Here is an 18,443-nt window from a genome sequence, read left to right on the forward strand (position 1 = left end):
GGATCTGTGTCATAAACTCTCTAGACCTGAGGGAGTCAGACCAGAAGACTATGAATTGATTAGAAATCACAATGTCCCACAAAAGCTCTCAAGGAAGATCTCTCTCTTGAGGGAAAACCAATTTTCAGTATTAAGAAATCCGTTTGGATTTTCTCAGGAAGATAACATTTATGGAAGTCAGTTCCGAATTGTTTGAGCTATGGGGAAAACAGTGACTTTTTCTTCACCCAGAAAGATGAATTTCAGTGGTTTATTATTAGTTATTGATGTTCATAGTATTACTTAAAATTGTTACAGTCACTTTAGAATGGAATCCATGTGGTTGGGGGAATTGAACTCTGGGTGACCCAAATCCTTTGATATCTTCGAATTGGTTCTGTATGGGGGAGGGAGCACATCTGTGTATAAGTTTGAAATGAGGTTAAATACATAAAAGACATTTATGAAGGAGTTATGGGCTAGTTACAGTGTTTTCTACCTGGCATGGGTGAGGATGCATGTTGTGTTTACAATTTACATAGGGACAAATGACAGACTGTCTAAGCCTGTGTCATTAGCAAAGTAGACATCCAGGGCAGATTAGAAAGAGATATGATGCCATTCTCTCTCTCTTTCTCCTTCCTCTACCTTTTCAACAGAGCATTTTGCTATATATTGTAAGCAGGCCTAGGACTCATTATATAGCCCAGGCTAGCCTTATACTTGTGATCTTTCTGTTTCAGCCTCCCAAGTCCTGGTATTTCTAATGTGTACCACTACATCTAGCTGGTCTTATTTTTTTTTGCTTTTGGAAATAATATGTTTTTAGCATTGGCAATATATGAACTTATTCATCCTGAACCAATAATGCTCATATTCTTCTCTTAAAGGAGATTTTGCAGTTTAGTATTTTTTTTTTAAAATGATGGCCCCATTTCTAATGAGGCAAAATCAAAATCCCCATAAAATATACTGTATATTATTGCCTAAAAATGCTGGATCTATAGTTAACTATTTAAAGTGTTTGGTGAGGTACAAACAGATAAAATATTTTAAAAATGTATAACAATATTTTCTTTAAAAGGGTAAAATAAGAAAACATAAGATAATAAGAAAACTCAAGAGATAATGAAAGTTGATGCACAGAGAAAGAGAGAGGAGAGAGAGACAGAGAGAGAAAGTCAGAGAGAGAGAGAGAGAGAGAGAGAGAGAGAGATATTTCTGCCAGACATATTACCTCCTTTCTCTGTCTTGAATTATGGTAAGAAGAATTGAGGAAAATCCACTGAGATTTATTACCCTAGTACTAGAATGTCATCAAAAGGCCATTTATAGTGTCTAGAAATATGAGCCAACATTTTCTCTGGTCAGTGGTATCAGTAAATATGCTTGGTGCTCCGTGATTATAGTGACTGATGGGATAACCAAATTCAAACTCTTAAGGGGAATGGTTTTACAATACATTTTAAATTTGGCTCCAATTCCATCAGATGGTCTTTTGGCCACATTTTTAGAGTCTTTAACAGGCAGGAGAGACTCTGTGGTTTTATGAAGCTTTATAAATAGAAAGAGTTGTACTTAGAAGGAGGACATTGGTCTTGCTCAGTTAAGTATCCTGTCCCTTGAAACAGCAGCTCCTGAAGACCGGAATCATTAGCACTCATTTGTTCTGGGGTCCTCTGTAGACTTGACAAAATGGGTTGTGAATGCAGTTTCTATCCCCCAGGATGGAAAAGGAGGTCAAAGGAGGTTTCATAAACAATATGTACTATGAACCCCTGAAGAACCATGAATTATATTTATGAAGTTAAATGTCATTGAAAAATGACTCAACCATGAAACTGACATGAAAACATGGCTGACTTAAACTAGCCTGTCTGTTCCCCTCTCCTTCCCATTTCCCTAGACATCATCCTGCTGTAGCTCAAGAAGACATCCTTTCATTTTCTTGCACACATTTGTTAATAGTACAACAATGTTTATGCAGCAAAAACAGAGGAGGGTAACTATTGATTCCCTTGCCATTCCAGGTAAAGCATTCAAATGTTATGACTGTGATGAATAGCAGAAATAAAAAGCTAAATGGAAGAAAAAGTGCTGACTCAGGTGTTCTGGCTCCATTTCCTCTTTTGAAAACAGCGTATGCATCACCTCTGTCCCTTCTTTTTGGGTAGCAGAGATCGATAGGGGAGATCTCATCCTTCTACAAACTCCACGTGGTTTACTTGTTTCATGGGATAGTTGATTTGTTCTGAACATTTACATAAGACTGCCTGGGAGAGAAGGAAAGTCTCGGAACTAGTGGACATTCCATTCATATATACACCATCTTTCCTGGAGAGAAGAAGAAAACCCGAAGACTGGTAATGCCTTGTCCCTGTTCTTTGCTACCGCTCAGCAGGATATGCAGAAGGTTGTTTCAACCTTTGCTGTCACAGTATTGAGCTCTCCCATGTTTTCAGCAAATGCAGCTTTGCCTCCTGTAATCTGTTCATCTTCAGGAACTTGAACCTTTCCAGCAGGGTTATTAAATCAGTATTTTCTCCATCTCAACTCCCAATTTGGTTTTATGATATAAAACACAGGGAGGCTGCCTTTCATAATAGAGGGGAACATGCATAGTGAATGGAGCAAGGGGAGACCTGGGGGTCAGACTTCTGGGTGACATTAAGGGTATTACTGTTGATATATTGAAAAATTGTTGAAGAATAATGTCGGAGAAGCTGCCTCTTTTGAGGCCACAGTGGTAGACACAATGGAATGAGGGCTTTTCTAAGGGAAGCCTGCCAGGTATATCTAAGGATAAGGCAATGTTGTGACGAAAGCAAAGGAGGGCTGCTCCAGGTCACAGGCCTTACCTAGCTGCATGGCTTTGTTTCTCTGCTTTCTTTGATGTTCTCTTTGCTGTAGGTGGGATCTCAGAGGACCCACATATGGACAGTCTTTCAAGCCTGCCTGCTCTCCAAGGACAAGAGGTTTTGTTTAAATATTTACAGAGATGTGCATGGGCCTAAGAATACCAAGAGGGAAGAAACCCAGTCATAACAACACCAAGAAGTCAGCTTTGAGGGTGAGAGGGGGCGCTTTGGAATCCTGCTTTCCTTTCTCTAGATAGTTCCAGAAATTCTCAATTAGAGGAGTTTAAATGAAGCAGAAGAAAAGAGGGCATTAGATCTGGAGAGGAGGCCTGGCAAGATGGCATAGTAGGTAAAGCTGCTTACTACTGAGACTGAGGACGTAAGTTCAATCCCCAGAACCTACATGATAAATGAAGAGAGCAACTTCTGCAAGCAGTACTCTGACCACCACATGTGTGTTTGTGTGCATGAGAACACACACACACACACACACACACACACACACACACACACACACACATATGTTTTCCAAAAGATCTGGAGAAGAGAGGGAAGGCAAGGAGAAGGAAGAGTACAGACTGAATGACAGACAGACAGAAGCAAAGAATAAAGGAAAGAGAAAACACAAGGAGGAAGAGAAAAGTAGCTACTGTCTGTAAAGTAGAATAAAACAAAACATTCCTTCCAGAACCATCTCCATAGGCCTGTCCTAGTCTACAACTAAAGAAGTTGACCACAGCCCAGGGGTTTAAAGTTTTGGGTGCAAAACGCCAAGTGAGGTTTTCTTGGCAACCCAAGGAGCCCAGTCCCGGGCTCTCTGGCCAAGGTCAAGCCCTGCAGAGCTCTTCAGCAGCTGATCCGCCAATGCTCAGTGCTTACCTTCCTCACAGTGCTCGCCCTTGTAGCCAGCAGCACACACACAATTGCCATCAATGCAGGAACCGTGGCCCCCACAGGAAGGATCAATGCACTGGTTCATAGGCACATCACACTCGGCACCCTTCCAGCCGCTGTAGCACTGGCATGTTCCTTTGGAATACTGTCCATTCCCACTGCACAGGACGGGGCAGGCAGCTGTAAAACCAAAGATAGAACACTGGGTCACAGGGGATCGACATCTGAAGGGCCGTGTCTGTCGGGCACCACGGCTTTGCATACAGCCTTGTAGGCTGAGGACTTAGCCACAGAGGTGCAGAGTCACCTTCAAATACAAAACAGAGACACCATTGCTGTCAGCGGCTCCTGCCCATGCGTGGCCAGGCACAGCAGAGGATACTTTGTGCCTTTCCTGACTAAATGATCAGAACCACCCTGTGAGGGGGCAGCTATGATCAGGATTCCCTCATGCACTGAAGGCTCAGGCTGGTGATCTTATCACAAGGCTCATAAGCAGGGCCCAACTGGAACCCAGGTGAACATACTCTACAGCTATGCTCTTATGGAAGCCATTCTGTTATAGATGCTGTGGTGCTGGGAGTCTGGGTTTATTTTACTTATTATTTTATCCTCAGATAAGTTGACTCCTGTTCTGGACACATTTGAGTCAATGAATCTCTCTCTGCCTTAGTTTGTTATAGGTACCATGAAGAAATAAATGTATCTATTTCAAAGGAGAACACATGAATTAAATTGGGAAGATAAAACAAACCTGACTTATTAAAAACAAGAGAAGGATCAAGGCAGGCCCAAAGCATGCCATCTGGAATAATCCCCACCTCTTGCCTTTGCTTATGGGATGAATGTTGAAAAGTCTGTGGGGATTGTCTGGAATCCCATTACCTCCACTGCTGGGGATATCTTTCTGTATGCTGTGAATGTGTTGTTCTGATTGGTTGATAAGTAAAATGCTGATTGGCCAGTAGCCAGGCAGGAAGTATAGTATAGGTGGGATAAGGAGAGAGGAGAATTCTTGGAAGTGGAAGGCTGAGTCAGGAGACACAGCCAGCCACTGTCACCTTGAGAAGTAAGATGATGTAAAGATACAGGTAAGCCACAAGCCGCGTGGCAAGGTATAGATTTATAGAAATGAGTTAATTCAAGATATAAGAACTAGATATCAAGAAGCCTGCCACAGCCATACAGTTTATTAAGTAGTATCAGTCTCTGTGTGAGTACTTGGGTCTGAGCAGCTGCAGGAGCTGGGTGGACACAGGACAACTCCAGCTACACTCTACTTTAAGTTGGCCTCAACTGTACCACTTCTCACTTTCAGAGTTTATTTGCAAGGGGTTTTAGTGGGCTCCTTTAGGTTAGGCTTTAGACTTGTCCTATCGTCAGTGTTTTGTGATGAACCTGTATTTCCAACCCGTCTTCTAAATAGAATGTTTCTCTGGCTGCCCCAGTTATGGTACATAGTTTTAGGAAGAGACCTTCAGATATGACCCACATAAGTATTTCAGTGGCTACTGGTGCTGTCTGTGATTTTGAGCCCAGGCTCTGAGACTTCTTCAGGGATGGTGCATACATACAAAACCATTTCCCAAGCAGACTGTGTTGTCCATCAGATCACTATGTAATCCACTGCCCACCCTGCTTTACTCATCCTTTCTGTGGTCACAGTACTGTCATTAACTTCTCCCTGTGAGTGTCTTACTTTCCGAGGACAGGCACAGCGCTTACCAAAGATGATTCCTGTCAATTCTGAGTTCTATAATGCTTATTTTCTTGGGTAAAAACTTCTGCATTCTTGATATCCGAGGGTTTATTGGAAAGCACCAAGGAGTATTTGTGAAAGACAGAGAAAGAGCAATGCCTCAAATAGGCCTCATGTTGCAAACACAATGGATTTCCCCCTCAATTTCAAACTGATTTGAAATAAAACATATCAATAGTTGGCATATGATGGATGAGATATTATCTTCCCAAATACTTTATAAGAGGGCATTTGTAGAAAGTGTTGGGGATATTATTTCCCAAATTCTTATCCTTATGAAGTATCTAGAGAGGAATGAGTTCAAATGACATCAAAGGCACACATTGAATTCAGATAAACCTTTCAGATAGTGGAGGGCGCATGCTTCTATTACATAGGATGTTAAGCAGGGGATTCTGTAGTTACTAGAGATACTGATTGTCTTGGAGGGTAGAGAAAAGAGCTTGGAATACCAAATAGGGACTGTGCAAATGTGAACTAGCAAGAGAAATTGTGTACTTTCTTGACATCTTGAGAGGTTTGGAAACAAAGTAAGTTTGCTCCACATCAGTTCATCATAGCTCAAGGTGAGGAATGCAAATGTATTCGAGCAGATTAGGACCCCGTCTTTTGTGACTCTGCAGACATCATTAATGGATCATGGTATCTTCTGAGCCTAGAAAGAACCTGAAAACCATCTCAATGTCCAGGCTAAGACCTGCAAGGAGGGAGAGATGGCATTCATGAGAAAACCTACTTATGATTTCTGATCTGGGTCACATGGAAAGATCTCCAGAAGGAAGACTAGAATATGCATCATTTCTCACCCCACTTCCACCCTCACGCCCGAAATAAGCAGCAGTGAGAAATGCATCTATACAATGTCTAGCCTTCCAAGACCGTTTCTGATCTGCATACTGTATATTTGGATGGGCTACCTGGATAGAAGACAAGACCTCGAGTCCCCATTGCTCTGCCCCACTGCATCGTTTTTAATCCTGCAAGGCAGTGGAAGCAACGAATGATTACTGTCTATATTAGTTGATAAAAGGAAGGATTATTTTCTCCTTTTCTTTTGCACAAACTCCAAATGGTGGGGGAAAAATAGAATTGTCTAGAAAATAAGAATTGGTTTTCATCTAAAATCAGATGCCTGGGAAATCAAGTTTAAAATGTGACCTACTTAAATTACTCAGGGAAAAAGTGAAAATGAGTCAGGTCATGGTGTTCCTAAATGTAGCCCTTTCTCAATTTGTTTGATGCAAGCTTGCTGGGACTGTGGTCAGAGATATGCAAGACACTAATGTTTGCTGGAAAGCAGGGCACATTAAAAAGCCCCCCCCCCCGGGGGGGGCTGACTGGAAGAGCGGAACTCAAAGAATTCATGGCCACTGACACCAAGAAAGAATCCTGCTCGTGGTCGTCACTGGGATCAAAACATGGAAAGCCAGGGATGCTTCCTGCAATTGATTCTCAGACACAACTCATCCCAGGGCCCCAAAATAAATATGTGTGCCTCAGACTTGTCCGCACTGGAAAAGCTGAGTGGGAACTGGCAACCTCTTGTGTGAACAACTACTCGTATTTAATTTTTTCTGTGTGTGATCACAGAGTGATCACTATCTTTTAAGACAGAACAGGAAAATTATTTGGACTCCATATCCCACCAAGAAGCAGTACCAAGTAGAAGTGAAAAGGGTATTAAGCATCCTCTTTAAAAACCTGTCTCTCAGAATGGAGGGGAGGGAGAAATGGTGTAACATGACCGAGGAATCATCGTAGGGGCTGATACCTGCTAGACAAGTATGCTTCTGTGATCTTTCCAACTGGATCCCCAACCTCGCTAGAGGGGTTGATATGATTAAAAAAAAAAAAAAAAAGCTGCAGTTCGCACACATGTGCCATTGTGTATACATATGTGCACATGTACACAAACACACTACCCCTATAACAAAAAGAGTGCCAGGCAGCCCCAGGGGAAAGACCACGTCAGCTTCCTTCCTGGTCCTCTCTGGGTGTGGGTGGAAGTTGGTCCTGACTGGTCAGGACCCAGACTTGAGAGGTTGTACCTTCCCTGTTTCTCTCCTTTATTCCACAGCCTTCCAGGAGTAGAACATTGTGCATTCAAGCTTCTATTTAAAATTAATTAAAATGTGTGTACAAATTGACTATTCCTGTTTTACTAAATCTAGTAAATGGAAGCTTTAAGACTCCCGCAGAAGAAAAATAAATTACGGCTGCCACTAACGACTGACAAGTTAACAGGCTGATGACAAAAAAATGACACAATTTAGAGTCACCTAAATGGTGTAAAGCTCATTTTAATGATCAAGCTGGAGTTTCCCCTTCCCAGCTTCTCTGTAAGGGAGGAGATGAATTATCAGTGTTATTTACTCGGTAGGCAGTTACAGGACCGACTACTCATTGGTGTTTTCAGAAAAACAATTCTTGTCTACCTGCCACATTCAGTGGAGAGAAGACTCAGAGGGATGGAAGGGTTCGAGGGAGGCTTGATAGAAAGGGAGAGGCAAATGGCTACAGTTGACACTTATCTGGGAGCTGGATTTGTTGTGAAGGGGCACTCTCAAAGGATGCACTTTAAGAAGTGACCTGAGCTGGGTGGTGGTGGCACACGCCTTTAATCCTAGCACTCGGGAGGCAGAGCCAGGCAGATCTCTGTGAGTTCGAGGCCAGCCTGGTCTATAGAGTGAGTTCCAAGGAAGGTGCAAAATTACACAGAGAAACCCTGTCTTGAAAAAACAAAACAAAACAAAACTAAACAAAACAAAAGTAACCTGAAAGCTGGTTTTTAAATGTTTTATTAATTGATTTGTTGTAGAGAGGGTCTCTCTCATCTATAGCTCAGGTTCGTCTAGAGCTCATTATGTAACCCAAGCTTGCCCCAAACTTGTAACCTTCTGACTTAGCTTCCTGAATGCTGGGATTACAGGTGTGAGCCACCATGCTTGGCACTGCATACACACACACACACACACACACACACACACACACACACACACACACACATTTGTGGCTACTCTTTTAGAATTGAGAATACTCTAGACCCTAGCTTCCTAGGTAAATTGTCAAAATTGCAGTGTGCCCTGCATGCCTTCACTCCCGGCAAGTCTGCAACTATGGACAGGTAACCCAGTACTATAAACAGACAGGCTTGGTGGCGGTGTGTGTGTGTGTGTGTGTGTGTGTAGCAGTTGCCTCCACCCTCCAGAGCAATCAACAATATAACATCTGGGTCATGGAGGCCAAGCAGAGCTGAGGCTCCCCAAACAAACTAGGATTTCTCTTTCTTTCAAGGAGCAAAAACTGGTGTTAGGAAAGACCAGTTTCACTTCAACATCCCTGTAAGTGGCATTTTATTTGCTGCACAGCCAAGTTGGCCCTTATTGTACCCCATATCAAAAAATAAACTCTATACAGTGTAAAGAGTGGAAGTATCAGAAAACATTGGAGCATAATCTTGTTTTCTTCAGGATATATGAAAGATATATACATTCCAGAAACCATGAAGGAAGGGTGATTAAGTTTGATGGCACAAAATCTAAATCTATTTGACAGTGGATTCTGGCCTAAAACTAAACCAGGTCATAAGCAATATTGGGAAGGCAGATCTTAACGTAATTTACAGAACAAAATTTACTATTTAACATGTACAAAGAACTTTATAAATCAATGCAAAGAGACAGACAAATAGAAAAGTAGGCAAAGTCTACATCAGAAATAATACAGCTTGACAATATCAAAGTAGTGACCTCTTTACCTCAGCATCTCAGTTTTCCTCGCCTGTTAAAACCGGGCAGAGCAATAAGAGGCCTTTGGTAGGAAAGAATGGGGAAGTTGGGAAGTAAAATTAAGGAGAGAAAAAAGTGCCCGGACTCTTCAGGCATTCAGTGGGAGGGGCGGCATGTAGTGGGACTCTCAGCGATGGAATGCAGAGGGGCCGAGCTTCTGTGCCGGGGTGGGATGGGGTGGGGTGGGGTGGGGTAGGGGGGGGGACCAGGATGAGGGTGGGGCAGCTTCTGAAGCACCAACTTTCTCCTTCCTGGTCTGTCAAATGGCACATTTAAGCAAGAAAGCGACACAGGGAAGAATTACCAGAAGGACAAAAAACTCATCAGGTGTGTCAAATCTCTGACATTCCAGAGCCATGTGGGGAAAGCGGCACACGCTGACTTAAGCACGAAAGTATGGATGCTTTAATTAATCCGGGGTGAATTTAATTGCTTTAGTTAAGTGGAAATCGGGTTAAAAATGATGCAGAGCATGCTGGGGTGTGTTAAAAACATGACATATGAGTTGGATGAATCGATAAATTAAAAGTGCACAGATGTTTTAATTAAACCCAGGGAAGTTAACGAAGATCGCAAGAGACTTTTAAGCCTATGATTAATTCAATTCATTTAAAATACCTGTAGAGATACGGAGACGCCTCCATTTTGAGAGTTAAAAGTTCTCAATCGATAAGTACTTAAGCTGCTTTGGAAAAAAAATTCTAAGGGTGTGTGTCTGTGACAACAGCACTGGTTACATAATGAATATTTAAATTCTTTGGCATGTAGATCAGGTGCTTATGCAGTGCGAGTTCCCTTTACGCTTTTGTTTGGGGTTGCAGCGTGGAGATCGATTGGCAACTTCACTGTGCCCCGCCCCCCGCCAGCAGGGGAGTGTCCCAAAGGCCCGCTGGAAAGCTGTGTTCCCCTGTCTCCAAAGCTCCTAGGAAAGACTGCCTAGAGCTTGTCTTGTGACTTAGGCTGAGTCTCTTGTCCCTCTCCCCACTCCCCAATTGTGGGACCAGACAACTTTGAGCTTCTTATTTTACCTTTAAAGGGAGGTGAGAATCCTGGGGGTACTCTGTACGGTTCTTGTGGAAATAGAAAGAAATGAAATAATGCTTGTGGGACCTGGCTCAGGGTAAGAAATCAATAGGTATTATTTTATTATTATTATTTTCATTAGGAGAAAATTGTACCAACTAGTTACAGGGTAGAATATCTGTCCCCCATTCCAGCCTACATCCTTTCTAGAGACTGGAGTTTTTCCCGTCTTGTCTTTTTGAGACAACACGGTATTTGCCAGGACAAGGGCCTCACTCCCCTCCCCAGGGTTAGACACTCTCTCTTCTAGGACAGTGCTGCTACTTAGCCAAGAGAAGAGAACAGAAGAGGTCGTCAGTGGTTTGTTTCAAAAGCAAAGGAATGAGGGTGGGTGTCCGGGATCGCAGGGCAGGGCCCGCTGGGCAGTCTCAACTGAGTTCCAGATTCATACTCGAACTTGAATGTGTATGAGTCAGCCGCCAGAAGGTCTGGCCTCCAGCTGGAGACTCTGGGAACTGAACGAGCTCTGGAGGTCCCAGACTTACTGCATTAGAAACTGTGACCAGAGTCCATCTGGGAGTTGCTGGTTGAGATAACTGAACAAGGTACCAAATGTGGGAATCTCTAACCAAGTGGCAGTGGGTATGTATGAACTGCCACCTCAATGGGGCAGAGTGGTGAATGCCTGATATTCCAGCACCTGGAAGGCTGAGGCAGGAGGATTGCCACAAGTTTGAAAACCTAAACTGCATAGCAAGTTCTAGGCCATCTTGGGCTATCGAGTGAGACTCTATCTCACAAAAGCAAAAAAAAAAAAAAAAAAAAAGACAAATAAGTACTCCCCCCCCCTCCCCTGCCAACCCCTCTGGCTCTCTCTTCTGAGATCCAGTTTCCTTGGCTGTGAAATAAAGATAACATGCATTGGGAAGAGATGAAACCACATCATTCACGCAAAGTGCTCGGCATGGTGCCTGAGATGTAGTTCATCTTTGATATGTGGTAGCAGTTATCCTTGTACTGGTCCGTTGAACATGACTTTGTTCAGTATGGCTGCTCAGTCACTTGCTGCAGAACATGTTCTGGGTGCACCTGCTTCCAGCCTCTCTTCCTGGGCCTAGCTGCCAAGAAATCCCTGCACAGTCGCTTCTTCAGGCCAGGGGTGGGAGGGAGGAGAGGAAGACTTGGGTTGTGAAACTGCAATAGGCTGTGGAACATTCTGGGGGCAGCAGCCATCACCCAGAATGCATTCAGGGGTAGGGGAGGGAGAGAAGCAGCCCAGGTAGGGTAGATGGAACTGGGGCACGTTTCATGAGGAGGTGAGGCCACTGTGCAAGGGACAGAATGATTCTTTTGCAAGGACGCTGTGAAGGACGTGCTTCTGTGGTGGTGGGAGAGCCCCCACTATCCAGAAGGAGCTGAGGGCTTGTCCTTTCTCCTTTGTGTGCAGAGAAAGAAGATGGAAGCAGATAACGAGGAAAGAGCCAGTCACAAGGGTCGGACTGTGGGGGCTGCTGGAAGTACTTCTTGTTAGGGCTTAGAGAGCTGTCACTGCCTGGAACTGGGGTGTCTACTTAACAGTGTACCCACCTGTCACCATTAGAGACACATTCTCAAATCCACCCCTGTCACATGACCTTACTTTTTTCTTGACATCAGAAGCTTGCTGTGTAGGTGAACTCAACATTTCTGGAGTGTGTCATGTGTGCTGTTGTGCATCTGCACGTTTCACACGCACTTACATTGACATTTTCCAGCAAGGCATCCGTCCCCATTATATAGAAGACAAAACTGAGGCTCAGAGAGGCTAAGTGATGGTCTACAATGGGCACATTTAACTGGAGGAGGACAGAGTCAAATCCAGTGAATTCCAATTCTGTAGCTTCCATTGTTTTTTTTTTTTTAATCACTCCATCACCCCGAGAAGATGCGTGGTTGTGAACTAAACGGTGTCTCCTTTCCATAAGCACTTCTTTATCTTGTATGACCTCCCTGTAGCCTGTGCATGCTCCTTCCACTCACGCTGTACCTAGGCTAACTGGCTGTCACAGGCATGATGACTCTGACAGATTAACACCATGCTCTCCAGCACTTATACTGGTCCCATTTCTGGCAACATTTTAAGTTGTGAGCCTTGTCCCCTTACTGTGAAGTCATCAGACATTTTAGCAAGTGCATGCTATGGCTTGGGTGTCAAACTGGGGACAAGAGAACTCGAGCTATCTTTCCAGACAGAACAGCATGGCTGACCCTGACAGAGCCCCACCCCCAATCCTTCATCGTTCCTGCCTCTGAGTGACAGCAGGGTTATTTGCGGGCGTGTTTCTGGAGGTTGGCGATCTGTGACTTTGACTTCCACAAAGGACTATCAGTTGCATAGTAAAGGCATTTGGGATTATGGGGCTCTTCCAGCCCAGAAGGCTGTGAGCAAAGAGGAATGAGCAGTCCCGGTACTTGGATGGAGTAACTTCGAGAATCTGTGATATGTGGGCCTTGGTGGGCTGTATGGAGCAAGAGCGGTGTTGCTCAAGGGTGACCTTTAACACCATTCTAAGATACTTGTTCTTCGGTATCAGAATGTGGACCCTGAGCACCTGCAGGGCCCTAGGAGGTTTTGGTAAAAGGCACACAATCTCATGATTCAGTTGCCTGGCATGGGGGAGGAACCTGGGAACTTGCATTTATGTAATCTCCCCCATAACTGTACACAGTTGAGAAGGTGACTGGAAGTCACTGAGGATGTTCAAGGGAAGAGCTCCAGAGGTGGGGAGGATGAGGAAAGCCATGTGGAGAGGCTGGTGGCCAGTACACAGAGAACGGGACCCGAGGACAGGAAGTGGAGGAGCTGGCAAAGGGGAGGGCAGATGGTGAGGAAACCCCCCTGGCTGCTCAGAGCATGTGGCTGGAGCACCAGGGTTGGAGTCAGATGGCCTCAATGTCACACTCGGGCTCTGCCATTTCTGTTAAACATGTGGTTATTTCTTTACACCCCCAGATTGTAAAGCACTATCTGACGCATACTAATAACACACACTATGCAGAACCATGTCTTTGTCATCCCCCATCTCTTCTGATGCCCATCTCAAGGCTGGTCTACTGTGAGGAGTTTAGGCCCCATGTGGGTTCAAATCTCAGCAGTAATACTTTCTATCTGGGTAACGACAGCAAGTTTATTTAAACTCTTGAGTCCCTCCTTTTCTTCATCTCTCAGGTGATCACTTATACAGCAGGGTTAGTGGTGTGAAAATTACGCAGTTTCTCACACTGGTAGTCTGCACACAGTAAGAACTCAATAAATGTCAGTGATGGTGATGATTGTGGTGACAGCTTGATTTAAGGACCAGAATGTGGCCAAGAGGAACTGGGCAGTGGGGGTACATTTGCCGCTTAGGGAAATGGCAAGATCCTTGCTCCCTTTTTTCAAGGCTCCACAGAACTAGATAGGAGCTGAGCCTCACACCTAGAGAAAAAATGTAAAAAAAACATTATGTTCCCGTGCGTGTGTCATTTCTGGGGCTCCAGTGACAGCTGTTTGGCAGCAGGAGCCGACGTTTCCAACAGCTATTAAATTCGAGTTACCTAACAGCTATGGCTCCGGGTTGGCATGGTTCTGCTGTGGCTTGGGGCCTCCAGCTCAACCCTAGGAAGCCACCAGAGGAGTTTAAGCTCAGGGCCGGGGCCTCAGCTCACTTCTGAGAAGCCAAGCAGGGAGACTCCGCCTACAAGTCTAGGAGAAGTGAAGTCAACACAAGGCCTTGAAATAACAAGTAAATAAGAGGAAAAGGAGTAATAACCCAGAGCCCCAGCCCACAACAAACAGCTTTACAGTGTGGAGGGAGCCACGGAAAGAGCAGAGGCAGCAAAGCTGGAGGGTCAACCAGAACTCGGCTGAGAAGCGGGATTATAGCTGGGCCAGAGAATCGCCTGATGGAAAAAGGTACAAACTACTGGGAAATAAGTGGCATTTCCCTCAGACTCTGCATCTGTGCCTTGGTGAATGGGATTCTTCATGGTAGTTTCCTCCGTGGAGTTTCTTTGAGATTTTTCTCTTACTCTTTTTTTTAGTAACTGGCTGCTTTCATAAATACCACTATATTGTATCATTTTCATTTTTTTTTTAAACCAAGTATGGTGGTGCATGCCTGTAATCTCAGCAGCTAAGAGGGTTAGGAATTCGAGGCTAGCCTTAGGTTAGCCTCAGCTGTAAAGGGAGTTCAAGGTCAGCCTGAACTATGTGAGACTGACTCACAAAACAACAAAGGGAAAAAAAAAATCAACTTTAGAAACTTTCGACTCTTCTCGAAGGTACAACATTCCCACACACAGGCTGTGAGCACCTAGCCCAAGCTACCAACTACACCTATGTGTTCAAGCTAGTCCCTGTCTGCCCTTCCCTGAATGGTAGGGCCTGGTAACATTGCAAGCATCAGTGAATTCCCCGACCCCTGCTATGGCACTCTAGAGTCCCAGTAAGTGCATTTGACCATGGGTTCAAGTTCCCACCTGTTTGATCTCACTCTGTGTGATGTGGTCTGCTGTGTCTCCGATGCTGGGGCCTGCTGGTATGATTCATCTTTTATATTCATCTTCCTCTTTCAGTGTGGTTTCCAAGGCTGTGTTCAAGGACCCCAAAAGACTGCCCTGCTTACAGCACACCACTTCTATGCTTCATAAACTTCCTGACCTCCTCCTTAGTAACATCTAGGCATTCACAGCGCCCATCCCAATGTGGTACCATGAGCCACTAACTTCCCATGTGTTTCTGGAAGCAGGGCTCAGGACTGCTTTGCACATCTTATGTTTCTGGCTCTTTGTGCAGCAGTATTTGTCTAGTAGACAATGTAACAGGCATGTGCATGGTTAAGTTCCCTCACCTGACTTGGAGTGTCACGTTAGAAGCATCCAGTGTTCCTCCCTAGTGAGGGTTAGATCCATTTTGACCCTGGTGCCCCTGGGAGCTCCAAGACAGTAGGGGGTACAGAATGAGTGCTCTGCAAATGTGTGCTGATGGTCCCCACGCTCTGTGAAAAGGATGACTTCAGATGCCTGATGCAGACGGGCAGGTTTTTAAGAAGACAAGGGACGGCTGCCTGCGCCGAGCATCTGAGGGCATGGAGTGCACAGTGTGAGGTCAAGAGAGTAAATCTGTAGTTCTGTCACTTGGACACATACCAGGTCGCTTGGATGTGATGGGAATTGCGCCTGCTAACATGGCAAATTCTCCCCCTGGCAGGAGGGCCTGAGTTTGCTGGCTGCCTAGGCTAGCAGGCTGGCAGAACCCAAGGCGTTCAGGGTACAGCTGTCAGAGCAAGAACAAAGGTGCTGTGAATTCCTGATGAGGGGGGACCTTGGCCTCATGGCATCTGCAGTGTTTTAGTCCAGAAAGAAGTGAAGTGGTAGTGGGCCACAGCTAGGAGATGGGTCATGCTGCTGTGGGCAGCAGGAGGCTGAGAACCAACTGCTCTTGCTAGTCCTATGGCCTTCCTCTCTCAGCCTTGCTGACACCAGAGTTTCTTGGGCTCAAAGGTTTATGTGAATGGGTCTTGTCCTAGCCACTGACAGATAGTTCAATACCAATGGAGTTGGGCCTTTAAGCCAGTTTGCCCGTGCAAAACGTCGAGAGAGAAAGGTAAGCATGTGCACATTCACACAACTGCATTTAACATTTCTTCATATATGAATAGGAGCTTCACTCATCTTTGATATAATACACTGAGGGGTACATAGTATCTAAAATGCAGAACTTCAATCTAATCATAGAAGGTAGCAGATCAGCCCACACTGAGAGATGTATACGAATAGCCTAAGCAATGCTGTTCAGAACAGTCAAGGCCATGAAATCCAAGAAGAGTAAAGAACTGTCATGGGTTAGATGGACCAGAGGGACCAAGGGGTCGTGATAATGAAACAAAGCATGGGATCTTGAACCAGATACGAAAGGCAAAAGTGGAGAAAATTCTATAAATCAGTTAAAATTCTGGCTTTTAGATTTAAATTTAAAATGTTGACCTTATAGAAACTTGGGGGGACTGTGGTTGGAAATTCTTCTATTTTGGTAACTTGTCTTTATAAGTTACTTGAAAAGTTTTAAATTATATTTACTTAGTGTGTGTGTGTGTGTGTGTGTGTGTGTGTGTGTGTGTGTGTGTGTGTGTATGCACATATTTGGAGGTCTGAAGGTAACTTCCAGGACTCGGTTCTCTCTTTCTATCATGTTGGTTCCTGGGCTCAGGCTGTCAGTTTTGTTGACAAACACCTTTGTACCCACTGAGCCATCTTTACCACCTTTAATGTAAAAAGCTTTGAAAAAATGGTGTGGGGAAGATTGTTACAAATATGACTCATGTCCCATCGTTGATATGTGGACAAATGAGATAGCATGCATTCTATAACTTGCAGTGTCCAGTGCATACTTAGTGTCTGAGAGTAGTGGGAAGTGTAGACTTCAGCGTCAGATGAGCACCCTGTGCTGGGATTAGATTTTCCCTGCTGGAAGCTGCCCAGGCAGCTGGAGCCTGTTTGTGAGTCTATTATCACACAGGTGCACTCAGGCCATGATATGATTCTCAGGAGCCCAAGCCTATGGGACGAAGTGCTTAAACTTGGATTAACCTAAGAAGTCAGGGTTTTCATGGATATTTGGGTCTACTGTTGGATTCTTGGTTTTTGCTTTGTTTTGTTTTGCAGTACTGGGGATGGAACACAGGGCCTCATGCATTGCATTAATACATTCGAGACAATTACTCTACGCTACAGCCCCAGCCCTTACTACTGGATTCTTAATGGGTCATAAATGGCTAGAAGACTGTGGTAGAAAAGAGGAGTCTTTCGCTACTATTCATTCATTCGTTCGTTTGTTTGTTTGTTTATGTTTTTTTTGAGACAGGGTTTCTTTGTGTAGCCCTGGAGGTCCTGGAACTCACTCTGTAGCCCAGGCTGGCCTTGAATTCAGAGATCCACCTGCCTCTGCCTCCCAAGTGCTGGGATTAAAGGCATATGCCACCACCACCTAGCAAGTCTCTGGCTATTTCTAAAGGGGCATTCACATTTCATATTCATGCCAACAAATTCTAGTCTTTTTTTTTTTTTCTTTCAATTTTTGCTTTTGGCATTGTTCTTTTTAAAAGAAATATATCTGTGTACATATAATGATATTTGATTGAAAAATAAGTTAGTCAAAGTACTGATGGCAAAAAGCAACAGACAGGTACACTGAAGACCAAGGTTCGGGAAACCAGGGCTTAGACCCAGGAGAAAGCACACGTGGTTCATAACGAAACAGCTTGACCTGTGGTCACTTCAAAAGCATGAAGCGAGAAGCACCATTAGGGCGGAGAGGCAGGCACTTGCTTCCCATACTCTTAAACCAACTTTGCCTACAACAAATGAGGGATACCGTGGAAGGCAATTTCATTCTTTAAGCACCTCAATTTTACCCATCATATGCATCAACAGTTAAATTAAAATATGCATACAAGTTCAAAGCCCGATTTCAGGAACAACGATTGAGTAGGAAGGAATAACTCCTCTTAACAGCCACTCAATATTTGTTTCACAAGGATCAATTATATACTATGGCTAATGCACACTTGGAGGGCGCGCCCAGCCACAGCACAGGTGGCGAATGCAAAACACACACAGAGAGGCCTTTTAAGCAGCTAAATGTACACTCCATTACAGATCCATAATGCAGAATGGACACACGTCTGCAAATGGATTCAGAGTGGAGGGTTCTTAAATGGCTGGGTACTTGGGTCTGAAAGGCCAGTAACTGGATGTGCAGTCAGAGCACACATGGTTTTTAGGATTAATAATACATCGATGTGTGTCAGTGTTAATACACATTTACAGCTCACAGCCCGCGCGGCTGAGTGTTCAGCCCATTTGCAGCCACATATAAAAGGGCGACTCAGTCCTTCTTCTCATTAATGCTTTCACTCTCAGGAAAATTAGATTACACAAGAAAAGCCATTCAGATGATACTGAGGCTTGCCTTCCTTTAAGCCTTCACTAGGAAAAGCACTCGACATGGCAATGCAGGGTCAACCTCCACCCTGCTGGACCCCTTGGAGCCAGCACCGGAAGGAGCTGATAGTCTGTCATTCTCCTTGTGGATGTGTCCCTGTGTCTTGGGACATAAGTGTG

At 44.4% G+C, this 18,443-nt stretch overlaps 1 protein-coding gene across 13 annotated transcripts in view; it reads right to left on the bottom strand.

The window, feature by feature from the left end:
• Tenm2 (teneurin transmembrane protein 2) overlaps positions 1–18,443 on the bottom strand; it is a 1,224,381-nt gene that overhangs the window by 135,256 nt on the left and 1,070,682 nt on the right. For all 13 annotated transcript variants that reach the window (XM_036195999.1, XM_036196007.1, XM_036196006.1 and 10 more), the window contains one exon: positions 3,717–3,911. In XM_036195999.1, coding sequence (XP_036051892.1) covers positions 3,717–3,911 — 195 coding nt within the window. The remainder of the gene's footprint in view (positions 1–3,716; positions 3,912–18,443) is intronic.

The sequence above is a fragment of the Onychomys torridus genome, chromosome 8 (assembly GCF_903995425.1).
Source record: "Onychomys torridus chromosome 8, mOncTor1.1, whole genome shotgun sequence".
Classification (NCBI taxonomy): Eukaryota; Metazoa; Chordata; class Mammalia; order Rodentia; family Cricetidae; genus Onychomys; species Onychomys torridus.